We start from the raw sequence: 14,218 nt of genomic DNA, 5'->3' as shown, positions 1-14,218 counted from the left end.
CTACAAGTTTTTGTCATTTTGCTAAAAACAACCTCATGAACAAGGATTTTTGCACCATATTTGATCCTCTAAATAAGTTAAAATAGGACACCTTAAAACAGGTTTACACAACTAGCTTGAAAAAATGTGACCCATGCATCACATCAAAACTGACCACGTAGCGGCAGAAATGTAGATGGATATTTAAACACTAGGATAAACTCCTGATTTTTAGCTTTAAAATGACACCTTACTTGTTGAAGTCAGATACAGTAAAAATGCTTTATGAGGCAAAACAAGCTCAAATTTCTTTTTTTATTTACTTTATATTTTTTCATTGTTGTCTGTCAATAAAGCCAGCCGCGAAGTGGTCGGTTTTGATGTGATGGGTCACAAAATATGACCTCCGAAAACAGATTTACATGTTCAATTAGCTTTAAAAATAAAAATAGTAATAGAATACCCCTCTTTCTTGAAAATTGATGTTTAAAGACCACGGAACCCATGCTATGTGTTCTTTCACCAAAAAAAACCTTTTTCACTTACTTGTGTTTTTAGTACATTATAGCCTGGGCAAATTGCTGGTGAATCCTGACTAGACATGGCCACTTCCTCCCTGTCTCAGCAGCTGAATGTAGGCCTTATTAAATATTAAAAAGATGGCCTAAGTGCATCACCCCAGCAGATCAGAAGACAAAACAAGATACAACTACAATGGACTATTTCAGTTGAAATTCAAAAAACCCCTCTGCAATACATTTCCTTAATATCCCACAGTGGGGGTAACTTTCGAATGGAGTTACTCACTCGGGTAACTCCATTTGAAATTCACACTCCCTGTGTTGGAGATTAAGGTCATGTCTTCCATAGGGGGTGTATGGATTTCAACTGGAATATCCCAATATGCAAGGATCATCAAATATAAATGTTTGCGTACCCATGAGAATAACAAAACAGAAAGGAAAGCTCAGGTATACTGATATGATATATTAAGAGCGAAAAAATTGGATGCTGTTATTTTATTTGGCGAGGTGTGTTGCCTTCTTTAAGCTCTTACTTCCATGCTCATGCTTGTAATGAAGCTTAAGCCATAGCTTAAGTCATAGCTAATAATAAAGTTGATATGAATATGTGATAGTCTTGACTTTGCAAGTCTAGGCAATTGAAATTAAAAATTGATGTTCAACATAATGTCTAATTTTCTAATTTCAGGCTTGCTTTTTTACATTATTTCAGGCTTGCTTTTTTACATTATTTTATAAATGAACAATTCAATAAGCTTGAGGGTAAACTAACAAAATTGAGGTGTCCCAAAATAAGAACCACTGGGGATTCAATCAGGCTCCCTTGATTGCAGTGATGTATAGTCCGAGTCCCTGGTGCCTGAATCCAAGTCCGAGTCCTCAAGGCTCTTGAGTCTGAGATCAAGACCCAGTCCAGCACAGACAAGTCTAAGAGCGAATCCTTGAAAATAGGGACTTTTGACACTGGTGCAAAAAATGATTAATTCAGATAACATAAGCAACTCCCTCTTTAATATAGTTCTCAGACATTGCAGCATTTCAGGTTTGTGGATGATAGTTAAAATAGTATCATTTCTTTATACTTTGAATTCTGTACAATTTGTCTTATGTTTAAAAGTATAGTCTATGGGCCTACTTGTAAAGCCAGACTTTGCCTGAAGAAGATACTATACTGTCTATGATACTACATTGTGATTCATTATGATGCTACATTTGACAGTAGGTCTGTTTATTCTAATCATATTCTTTGTGTGATGAGGAGGTCAGACAGGTGTCATCCTGTACAGGATTGACAACACACACTTCCTAGCAATTAGGCCTGTGTCCAACAATGTCAAAGTGGGAACAAAATCAGAAAAATCCTAGTTTGTGTGAAAAGAGTCACGTGTTCCATTCCTGTGCTTTTTAGATTCTAGATCATGTAGTTTTGAATTTTAGTTCTTATGTGATTATGTGAACCTAGTTGCATTTATGAGGTTTTGAAGGGTATTCAAAGTGATTACCATCACTGTACTTAAAGGTCCGTAACCCGATCATCAGCATCATCCCCCGATTTTTTTCATTGTTGATGAGGCTTTGGTATCACATAATAGATACTATTTTTTTCATTACTATCCTGAAATTTGACGCTCCAAGTCGATGTATTTCCGGAGAAATCATGAAACACAGCGGTTTTTACAGGTTACCAGTTGTTCGCATTTTACACGACACGGGAGTTTTGGGTAGTCATAGAATGAAATCGGAATAGATTTGGAAGACTTCACCCCAGTACCAATTAGTCCATAAAAATACATCAAATAGGCCCCTAATGTCAAACTATAGATGGCGCTATAATGATATAAAACAAAAAACAAAAAATAAAGAAATACATAAGAGGCGTAAATAAATAAGGAAACATGACCTATATTGTCAAGCATGATACGAGGAATATGAACAAAATTATGAGAGCACCTCCCCCCATTAAAAAATTAGTTAAAAAATAAAACAAAGAAAAATCATAAATATGTGAAAATGTGCATCATATAGCTAAAAATAAAGAAATAATTAAGCGAAGTAAATACAGCATGGGCTATCTTGTCAAGAATGATAATGAGCGCAGTGATATGTAATGTTTTTTAAGATTAATCAGTATGAATAGAGGGTATAAAAGTGTACAGGGGCGAGCCGGTTTTCAGTGCCAAGGCGAACACTTCCTGTTTCCAACGGGACATGCGCTCGGCCGTTGTTTTGGGATGCCTGACCAGAATGCAATGCACGCGTACCAGTGTATTGGCTTGCTAATATGCTAATTATTCACATTTATGCTGAAATTGTTCCCGTTTTCTCACATAGATTGATAACGGGGATAATATTTGACATTGTGTGTAAGTTTGAAGAGAATCCATATCCTAAACCGATAGGGTTACCCCCCTTTAAATCTCTGGAGATGATATACCGCAAAACAAGGAGAAGTCGGTGCCACCAACAACTAACTAAAACAAATTGCTTCAGATTTTGTTAGCAGCAGTCTACAGGGTCTCTTTTGCAGACAGAGTTTAAAGCACTATGCTCCCTCTCTGCCTGGATATAAAACTGGCCCCTTTCCCTCTAATTGTGATTTCTATAAATTCGCGAACAGTGAGCACGTAGCGCAAGTATTGAACGTGTCAGCAGGAGCATTGAACATGTCAGCGCGAGCATTGAACATGTCAGCGCGAGCATTGAACATGTCAGCGCGAGCATTGAACATGTCAGCCTGAGCATTGAGCATATCAGCACAAAATCTGTACCTCAAAACTGATCACTATACTGACTAATATTCATACTTGACTGGTTGGGCTTTTATCTGCCCTCCCCCACCCTTTGGAATATATTTACCCTCCGTTCAGATGCTGGCCACCATATTATTTTAAATTCTTAATCTTAGGCCTGTTTGCTAATTTTCATCAAATCCTCCTCCCTGGAAAAATAATTGCCACTGCTAGCTGCTGTGACTGTTTAAAAGTATACTGAAATGACAGTATTTTGCATGACAGTTGGCAGACTGTCAATTATTGAAATACTGCCAATCACCACTGGCTATGCTACTGATTTTCCTATGACATTATATAATGAAGTCTATGTCCCCATAACTTTACAGGGGCATTTTATGATTCTACAATCAAGGAAATTAATGTTGGCACACTAAAAAAAAATACTCTATTAATGATTTCAAAATGCATTCAAATTCAATGCATTTTGAAATCATGGGGTGGGATTATACTCGAACGTGGGACTATACTCGGACGAATACGGTACTTGTATACACCAGTAATGATCTTCTGCCTTTGTGTGCTTATGTACACCCTTGAGTCCTGATGGGACCAGGGCCCGGGGACCAGGGTTTGTAAACTGTTCTTTCTTTCTTTCTTTGTTTCTGATTGTAGCATCCTCTTTTTAAAGGTACGATTCAAAAGATATCCATGAAAAAAACTTATTTCCAAAATTTTGATTTTTGATTCACAGACATTGAATTTGCGAGTCACACATAATTGCATGTATTACAGTCACACATTTATTGGCTGCTGTGTTGTAATTTTTGTCTGTTAAATTTTTTTGTATTAAGGGGTCCATTTAAATTTGGCGCTTCACAATATGACAGTAATAGAAAGAAAATTGCAAAATAATGTTTATAATTTTTTGGCACTTTAGATTTGGACAAATTGACACTTGGCAACGCCAATATCAATCTGTGACACAAGACTTACCCCACGCTTGGTCGCGTATTTCATGCAGATTGCGTTCAGCCTAAATAGTTGCAGTAGTGTTAGCATTGATGACACAGAATTATAAACTGGTTCATCATAAACAAACAGCAGCTGTCTTCAGTTTGAAAAGGCCTATTCATTGTTAGAAGACAAGGTTGCTACGTCGGCACGCATAGTAGGTGATAAAAGTGGTTTTCCAAGTAAAGTGTTTGGATGCGAGCCGTTAGACCAATAGGCCTATAAAATTAAAATAATTTTTACTGGGGCCCGAGCACTGATGAAGACCTCAGCATCGCTGGATTAGATGTTTTTGCTGACTTCGAACTTTTGCCATGTTCAAAGACTTTTGTCTGACACGGCGTTTATTTTATAGGCCTATTGGTCTAACGGCTCGCATCCAAACACTTTAATACTTGGAAAACCACTTCTATTCATTGTTATATTGGGCAATTTTTCAGGTGAACTTGTTTGCTGCTACTCATCAATCACAATCAGTCACAACCAGTGTCTTAATAAAAATTCCTTTAAAAAGGATGTGCTGAGACAAATTATCCAGGTTAATGGTTTCACATTACCATGATTACACAATGTAATTTGCAGGTGTAAATTGGCTCAATCACAACAAGGAAGTGTAACACAAGGATAATGTCTGAGTGATAATCTAATAAGTAGAAATAATTTGATTAGGAAATCATTACAAATTTATATTTATTTTAATAGACAGGATTCATTAAGGATCATTAAATTAGAAAGCATTTACAGTATGGAATCAAGTCACATTAGCAACATGTTGATCCACCTGCCATGAAGTGGATTTTGTAAAGTGGCGTAGCGAGGGGGCAGGGGGAATGTGCCCTGGGCGCCACATTTAGGGGGGTGCCAAAATGATGGTGGATAAAAAATAATCAATTCTGCGCCCTCCTACAAGCGGTGAAAGTCAAAATTTCAGCACAAATAGTCATTTGAAAAATCAATTTAAGACCGAAATTCAACTTCATTATAACCAAACTTAATGGTGTTTGTGCAAATTTACGCACACCGCACGCAATTGTTTCAAGGATGGGGTGCTGGGATGGGTGGGGGTGGGCGCCAATATGCATCCTTGCTCCGTGCGCCACAACCCCTAGCTGCGCCACTGATTTTGTAATATCAGAGAGGGCCTGTCATGGTCCCCTTGGCACTAAGCAAATGCTAACTTTGCTCTACGCTTCCCACGATTCATGCTCCAAGCAGATAAATCAATAAAATCATCAACATTTTGAGACAGCCAGAAGGTTTATGGCGAAACTGTCAGCAGAAAAACATAAGTTTTCCTTTGGTCTTGTCAAAAAAACTCTAAATAGCTGAAGAAAGGAAATGGCAGAAAGGAAAAAACAGATGGATCAGTATGTTGCTAATGATTATTCATACAAGCATGTTTTACCTGAAGGAAACACATAGTTGAGACATTCATGAGTAATTGAGCATTGTTCAGGTTTAAATCCAAAATCAAGTTTTATAGTGTTTATGTAATGTTTAAGTAAAATTATGCTATATGTATTTACAATCTGCATCTTCATTGATCCCTTCTACTTTCTCTTCCCGGGGTGTACAGACCTGCTAACTGTCCCTCTTTTGGACGGACTGTCCCTCTTTTGGGGTTTTCCAAAGTGAAAAAGAAGGACAGTCATTCTTTCTGAAAATTTCAGTGATGGCAAATTCAAATATAAGAAAGAACTGCAGAAAATGATGCAAATTTCATTAAAAATTTTTGCTATAGCATTCTCTTTAGTCTGTTGTGATAAATTTAGACCTGAAAAACCTTCTGAATTCTGAAAGTGTTGCACAATTCAACTCTTTGAATTTGTCTGTTCCTGGTTTGTGTACATGTACAAGGTTTTGGGCTTAATGTTCCTCTTTCTGACTTCAGAAGGTTGCAGGTCTGGTTGTATCTTGGACATGATCTCTGGCCACACGACTGCACAGTCTCTTGGCCCTGACCAGCGGCTGAGCAAAGATATTGGTAATTGGGATCACCATCCACCATAAGGCTGGATAGCTCAGAGGTACAGCACAGGTGTGGTAAACCAGAGGTTGCCTGTTCGAATCCTGCACTTCAGCCAAATTTGATTTGCTCCACTCGTTCTTTAAATATACAAGCTAGAGAGACACAAAATCAAGTCACTTTGATTTTGTTCTTACTGAAAAACAAACCAAAAAAGCCTAGTGCACTATAATATAATAAGTTTGAGTTTCATAATTCCGTAAGTTAGTTCAATCATCACATAAATATTGACAACATGATCATTAAGACAATAATCTTACCAAGCATATGGTACCTGGCGTCATAAATTCCCTCATATTGACGTCATTTCAACTGTTTATGTCGTGATAAATATTACACTTCATGTATTTTAAAAATAATCACAGGTTTTTACCAAAAAGCCGTAACACAGATTAACAACAAAGTTACAAAATTACCTGGCGTCATAAATTCCCTGATATTGACGTCATTTTAACTGTTTATGTCGTGATAAATATTATACACTTCATGTATCTTTAAAATGATAACATGTTTTGCTCAAAAAACCATAACACAGATTAACAACAAAGTTATCTGGCGTCATAAATTCCCACATATTGACGTCATTTTAAATGCTTTATGTCCTGATAAATATGACATCATGTATCTTTAAAATCATCACAGGTTTTGCTCAGAAGACCATAACACAGATGAACAACAAAGTTGTGAAGGCTGAAGAGTCGATGCATTTATTTTGCAGAAGCTGCTTTGTGTAGAAGTAAATAACTTTATATCGTCGCTGGGCAGGAAAAACCTCTGATGTGTCATTGGCCCCTGAACATGTTTAAAACAAAACCTCCTATGTAACCTGTTGGCAGTTTTGTTTTAAACATGTTCAGGGGCCACAAGCACATATGAGGTTTTTCCTGCCCAACTACTCTATATAAATTCCAGCACAAGGGAAAATCAGGAAGCTCAGGGCTCTATTTTCCCACCGACTGGTATAGCATCACCAGAGGCTGCTTTTAACCGGCAAAGTTCTGTCTCTGGTAACAGGTATCAATATCTGTATATTTGCATGTCAAGAAATACATAGCAGTGGGTTTTAACTCTTGGTTGGTTAAATGTACCTCCTGGTTCACACATAATCCAGCCCAATAGGTTCTACTTTGTCACAAAAATGGAACCTGGTTCAACCCATTCTATTTAAACCCTACAGGGAGCACATTGGCCGAGTGGAACAGGTTCCAACTCAAAATCGGAAGGTTGCGGGTTCAAGCCCCGGTAACGCCATCGTGTTGTGCCCTTGAGTGAGGCACTTTATCTCGATTACTCCTCTCCACCCAGGTGTATAAATGGGTACCGGCATTCTTAAATTCTGGGAAGGTAACCAACTCCCTGTGGAGGAGGTGTAGCGATCCCCCTATAGCAACATTACATGGAGGAGTCTGGACTGGCTGCTCAACAGCAAACTTGAGATCTGAATCGCCCTCGTTAGCAGCATACGAAAGAAGAAGAAGCCAATAAAAGAGAGATGGGCACTCTGATCACTGTTGATACAGAATCGTCTCCTTTATCTTTACTTTTTTATGGAAACCCTTGTTCCAGCCTGAGCCAAAAGTCTCTGCTGGCACGGCGGTTTTGACTGCATGGATGCTTTTAATTTGGCCTTCAAAATAGAAGAGGTTCTGACTTGTGTTGACATGCTTACAGTTTAGACATCGCTTGACCAGTTCTATAGTTACTGTGTAGACTGTTCTATATAAATTGTGTAGTGCAGATCAGTGAAGACAGGAAAACACAGAGAAGCAATAGTAGTCGGCTTGTGTTTAAAACTTCTGGAGAGGTTGGCCGCTGGGATTATGCCTGTTGAAATGTATAGCCTTAGGACATAAATAAAAATAAATGATATCATGATATTGAAAATGTCATGTACAGGTCATGGGCTTGGCCATAGCAACACGCCAAACTAAAGATGTCCGATAAATATGATCAAATAGAAAATGTCATGATCAGGTCATGGGCTTGGCCATAGCAACACGCCAAACAAATCACTCACTCCTAGATTCTGATCATATCTACTACACTCTATACCTTATTTAAATAGATGTGTAGGGGGTTTGTTCAGGGTATTTACTGAATATAAAATGTAGGTAATGATGAACACACAAACACACCTGACACCCAGAAAAAGCATCAAGGATCTATAAATGATACAAGAGCATACCTTGATTTTGCGAGAAACTGAAAAGAGAGCAAGGTGCACCAACTTGATGTGGGGAATAGGTACAGAAGTAGATCAAGTTTGATTGCCAAAAATCACCAAAAACAGACAAAAACTTTAAAACAAAGGAAACTACTTTGAGCAATTAGTTTTTGGCCAATATATGGTAGATTTTAAGGTCTAGTAGTCACACCACAGACCCTAGAAAGTATCACACAGTGCAAGAATAGTTATTCTCTTCCAATCTTTCCTGTGTAAACATTTTTGTACTTTGCTATGTTGATCTTTGTAAAGCGCGTAGAGGCCTTTGGGCATTAGGCACTATATTTAATATTAAATTTCTCTTATTTTTATTATAAAAAGTTACGTAGTTCTTTGGGGGAATTGATTTGCCGATTCTGGACGCAATTCTAGCCCACAAGGTGTCAAGAAACAACCCATAATGCACCTTATTCTTAGGCTTCGGTATGGAAGCAGAGCTGCCAATCCTTCTTGATCCTGCAGAAGACTTCCTCATTAGCATCTTCTGTCGTCTGTAAAACATTTTAAATCTCCTGTATTTGCAGCCATCTGGCTAAAGCTTCTGCATTTACTGCCATTTGGCTAAAAAAAATCAAAACAAAATCAATTATACACCCACTGTCCTGTCCTTTTGCAAAATAAAAGGTTGTGTAGCCTTGGAAAGGCATTAGTCTCAACAAGCTAACATCCAGAAGCTTTCAGGGGCGCTGATCCTAAGCTTTTTTTACACTTCGCAGAAATCTTCTGCATTTACATATTCCAATGTTAGCAGTTCTAGTGGGGGATGAGGGGAGGGGGTATGGGGGTCTCAGCCCCCTCAATAATTTTGGGTTAAAATAACCTTCAACCCCTCAATAATTCTAGGTGAAGTAATAAATATGATCAAATACTGGAAAAATGGATTTTTTTTTCACCAATTATTAAAAAAAATTCTGACTTAGGAGGGGAACCCTCCCTTCGGACACCCACCCAAAATGGATCATCAACAAAATTTAGTTTGCTCAGCCCCCCCCCCCATGTAGAAAATGTTCATAAGCTGCTGTTATTGGTCACACAGAGACTGAACCATATAATCATGATAATTACAGCTTTGATATGTGCAAGGCAGCCATTGACGTTGTCACGGTGATGGGTCTTGTTGAAATGTCCATCCTGTGGGGTTTCCATTAAGACCACAAGATTACACAACCCTAAATGTCAACTATAGGCCAATGTGCATAGCAACACAACAAACACTCGATTCTAAAATAAGAAGAAAAATTTGATCGTAAGTTATTGTATTTGGACAAAGTTGAGAAGTATATTTTGAGGAAAAAAAGCTATTTGAGAATTACCTAATTAAAAAAAAAGCGCAGTGATTTATATTATAGTGCGCTACGCACAGGCACAACGCCTTGACATTGATCCACAAGCCTCAGCACACTTTATTAGTGCCCTCCCCCTAATTATTGTTCATGCAGAGAATTATGACGTCTAAAGTTGTATTTGTCCTTTGTGCCCCTTTCATTTCATTTTCATTTCATTCGGCTGCGAAGCAGGCGACTACAAAGTTTCTCCATGTACTACGATCTGAAGCCAAAGTGGCAATGGCATCTGGCAGTAGAAAGTTGTCGAAATCCCCCAACAGTTTTTGCACATAAGACAAGTAGGATGTTCTTTGCCTTCCAGGTCTTCTTTACCATGTAATGGGGTGTAGAGAGCATATCTTCTGCATGGTTCATCTTCCTGCATCCTCAGGATATGTCCCAGGAATCGTAGTTGTCGTGATCTGACAGAGTTGATAAGAGGCACAGTGTTGGTGATGGCATAGACCCTTTCATTACTAACATGGTCGGTGCGCTTGATGTTCAGCATTATCCTGTAACATGATGTACCAAAAGCGTTGATCTTATTTTCCATATCAGTAGATATCACCCAGGACTCACAGCCATAGAGCAATACTGTAACACAAGTGGTGTTAAACAGCTTGACTTTTGTTGCAACAGTGATTGTTGGACTTCTCCACAGATGCTCCAGTTTCCAAAATGCATACCAAGCAAGCGCCTTCCGTCGGGAGAGGTCACTGGTGCTAGAGCCCATCATGGAACCAAGATATTTAAAATCAGTGACATACTTGATGGGTTCTCCGTATACTTGGAGTGGTGGCTGAGGATTGCAGTTGATGGTCATGTACTCAGTTTTGGGAACACTGATGATGAGACCCAGGCTTTCTGCTGCAGCCGCTGTTCTGGTCAGCTGTGCCTGTGCCCGTGGGATGGAAGATTCAAGCAAGGCAATATCATCAGCGAAATCCAAGTCGTCCAAAACATGGGCAAAATAACGCCTGAAGCGACGCGGGAGTGTTTCAACACCGCTGTTATTCCCCTCGGTAGCCATCGTCATCAAATAATCGATGAGAACAATGAATAGGAATGGGGCCAGAACATCCCCCTGCAATACTCCAGTAGTCACTAGGAAGGGATCCGAGATGTTGCCATCTACCAATACGGCACTTTGCGAATTAGTATACAGTACACGTATTGCCTTTACGATGCTCTCAGGGATACCATAGTGCATAAAACAGAAAACATCATCTTCCTGTTGATTGAATCAAAGGCTTTCTTGAAGTCAATGAATGTTATAGTTAGTGGAAGTTGGTAACTATGGAAAGCCTCCATGATTCTCACGGAGGATATGCGTTTGCTGTGCACAGCTTCTGCCTGGTCTAAATCCGCCTGGTTACTTCTTATTACAGGATCAACATGGTCCCTGATTCTATTCAGTAGGATCCTATTGTACACCTTAGCTGCAACTGACATCAGTGTGATTCCTCTATAGTTGTTCATGAGGCTGAGGTCTCCTTTCTTTGGAAGGGGAACAATAACATTGGTAATCCACTGTTCTGGTGGCGTAAGCTTTGTAAAAACTTCACGCAGAATTTATGGATGATGTCTACCATAGCTTCAACACCACCCTGGGGTGCATCAGCGGCACTCGAACAGTCCAGTCCAGCCGCTGTGTTTGTTTTCATTGCTTGAATGGCTTTTCTTGTCTCTTCCAGGGTAGGGGGATCAGCACAAATAGGCAAGTCCTGGTCGGCGGGTGGTGGGAGATCAGATGTTGGTGGTCCATTGTCATTGTTCAGCAGGGCACAGAAGTAGTCCTTCCACTCAGCAAGTAGTTCTTTGTCGCTTGAGGGGATTGACCCATCTCTCTTCTTCACTTTGGGATTTGATCTCTTCTTCTTCCCCGAGATGTCATGGATTATTTTCCATGTGGTGTTGTAATTGCCATTTTCATTTGCTACTTGCAGGTCTTCCATCTGCCTGTGTATAGAGGCAAGTTCATCGGCCCTATATGACTCGTTGAGCTGGGTGTTGAGCTTTCTCCACACTTCTCTGGCATGGTGAGTTCTAACAAGTAGATATGTCTTCTTGGCTGCATCTCTTTCTGATCTTAACTTGAGGGTCTTGTCTGTCACCCAGCTTGGCATTCCACAAGGGCTACATTTTCCAACAACCTTTTCCGCGACTTCTTCGACTACTTTCTCAAACATTTCATACCTCTCAGAAATTGGTGACTGGTCGTTGTCGTCACACTGGAGGACCTGGAATCTGTTTGAAAGTTCAATCTGGAAACGGTTCTTAGTAGGAGGATGAAGCAGCTTCTTCCAGTTGTACTTAGGCCTCTTACAAGGTTTACCTTTGGTGGTTCGGAGACTGGTGTGCAGTCGTATGCTGAGTATTCGATGGTCTGAATCCAGCTCTACAGAGTTATAAGCTCTGCAATTGCGCAGGGAATTAACCCACTTGCTGTTGACAAGGATGTGGTCCAGTTGGTGTTTTGAGCCCGTTGGGTGCATCCATGTCCAGAGACGACTTTTGGGTTGGGGAAATCTTGATTGTGAAGGAGGACGGAGCTTGAATTCCTGGCATAAATTCACTAGTCTCTCTCCATTGTCATTTGTTGTGTCGTAAAAACAATGAGGACCAACCACAGCTGGATGAGATACATGGCTATCTTGGCCAATTCTGGCATTGAAATCACCAATGACGAGGTGGATGTTGTGCCTCTTCACCTTTTCAAGATGGTCTTCTAGTGGATTATAGAAACTGTCCTTTTCTCCTGAGGTTGCTGATTCAGTTGGAGCATAAATAATTGTAACTGTAAGCTGGGGGTTGCCATTAAATGAAGCTGTTAGTATTCTTTGATTAATGGTCTGCACGCTCTGAAGACACCTATGGATGTGCCTTGACATTAGAAGTCCAACACCTCCCTGCCTCTGGTCTGTGGCAGAACTGTAAATAAGTACCCAGTTCTTGTCATCTGACCATAACTCGTCAGTGGGGGATGATGTAATAAGCGGTGTTCTTGCACACCGACAATATCGACGCTTGCATCGCTACAACCCATAAATAGTTGATGGGTTTTTCCTTGTTGGTGTAGTGTACGCACATTGTAGGTGGATACTACAAGTGGTTTGAAGGTAGGTAGGCGAGACATATCAGGACCAACAGTCTGTGATGGTGTGCCAGGTTCCCGCTGGCCCGTCATAGAGTCAGAAGAAGACGTCTGCCCAGCTACCTTCGATCTAGTATTTGGATATTTGTTTGTAGTTTTCGTAATCATTAGTTTGCCAGACTTATTTTAGTCCGTGTCTGGCAACTGAACGGGTGATCAGCCCTGAACAGCATATTTCCGGAGGCAACCGCAGCCGAAATCACATATTTATAGTGGCACGCCCCTGGCCCGGAACACGTTGGCCAGTGAAGTTATTTGACCTATGGTGACATGTTCAACACCATCCTGTTGACCGTTGGAATGACATAATCATTCTCGTCCGCTCTTTAGCCGTTGAGAGTTGTACTCTTCATCCGCCATTGGAATAGGTGGTTCCAAACTATTTGAACCATAGCTGGATTAGATGAAGGATACTGAGTGGACACTGAATGGATAAAGGCTATAGTAAAGTGAGACATGGCAGAACACCTTGGAACTAAGACTAAACCTACCAGAATACAACACATGGTCTAACCGCACTGTTCTCCAGCAGTTTAAGGAACAAGTCCAGCCGGCACATAACTCACAAGGTGCTCTTGAGAGACCAGTATTAACCCTAACCTATCAAAGCCATGAAACACTTCCTATACTCTTTATACAATATTCAGCACTAAACATGTATCCTCCTGGGAGCACCCAACTGGAAATCCAACACCAGAAACATCACTGATTCTTTGCAACCGGGGTTGCAGGTGTTGGTAAAGGTAATTTTCAGCTCCCCGACACTGCAGCAGTGTCTCCCTTGTGCCCCTACAAAGGACAAACATACATACATACTATTGGCTTGAACAACAACGCAGTGCACCCAGGACATCTTGAAGCTAGCAACTTGTGACTTTTTTAACACTCATTTCGTCATAGCAGGGGTCCATTTCACTTAACTTTACGAAGCTTCATATGTCTGGAAATCATTCATAACTTACGACAAGTTATAAGTTCCATTTCACTAAACGTACTTACGAAAAATAATAGGGATTTACTACAGGGACCCTACGTAAAGTTACTTCTAATATTAGGTATTTGTAACTTTACGAATGATTACTTGAGTTACGAAGGGTTAAAAGTTTGGTGAAATGCACCCCAGGCCCAGGTCACATATGATGCAATCACATCACGTGGGATACTTGCGCTCACAGTTGCTTGGTGCTGAAGCTTTATTATTAGCTTTTTATTGGGTTAGGGTTTAGTGCACATTCAGTTTCTA

General features: G+C 40.0%; 2 protein-coding genes across 2 annotated transcripts in view; one reads left to right on the top strand and one right to left on the bottom strand.

The window, feature by feature from the left end:
* The window catches only part of LOC140140966 (centrosomal protein of 162 kDa-like), a 65,593-nt gene that overhangs the window by 27,289 nt on the left and 24,086 nt on the right, over positions 1-14,218 (top strand). The window lies entirely within an intron of this gene.
* LOC140140404 (uncharacterized) lies at positions 6,134-12,712 on the bottom strand. Its single transcript, XM_072162164.1, has 2 exons — positions 11,411-12,712; positions 6,134-6,367 (listed from the first exon to the last, which is right to left on the bottom strand). Exons 1-2 carry the CDS (start codon positions 12,710-12,712, stop codon positions 6,134-6,136), a joined length of 1,536 nt encoding a protein of 511 aa, XP_072018265.1.

The sequence above is a fragment of the Amphiura filiformis genome, chromosome 19 (assembly GCF_039555335.1).
Source record: "Amphiura filiformis chromosome 19, Afil_fr2py, whole genome shotgun sequence".
NCBI lineage: Eukaryota > Metazoa > Echinodermata > Ophiuroidea > Amphilepidida > Amphiuridae > Amphiura > Amphiura filiformis.
Note: the sequence above shows the minus strand (reverse complement) of the source record. Positions and strands in the feature narration are given on the sequence as shown.

Excerpts from the sequence above, each read along its gene's own strand:
- LOC140140404 (XM_072162164.1), bottom strand. The coding sequence starts at position 12,712 with ATGTCAAGGCACATCCATAGGTGTCTTCAGAGCGTGCAGACCATTAAT. Across the intron at positions 6,368-11,410 it reads AGGGTGGTGTTGAAGCTATG|CTTGTATATTTAAAGAACGA; the intron begins GTAGACATCATC and ends GTGTCTCTCTAG.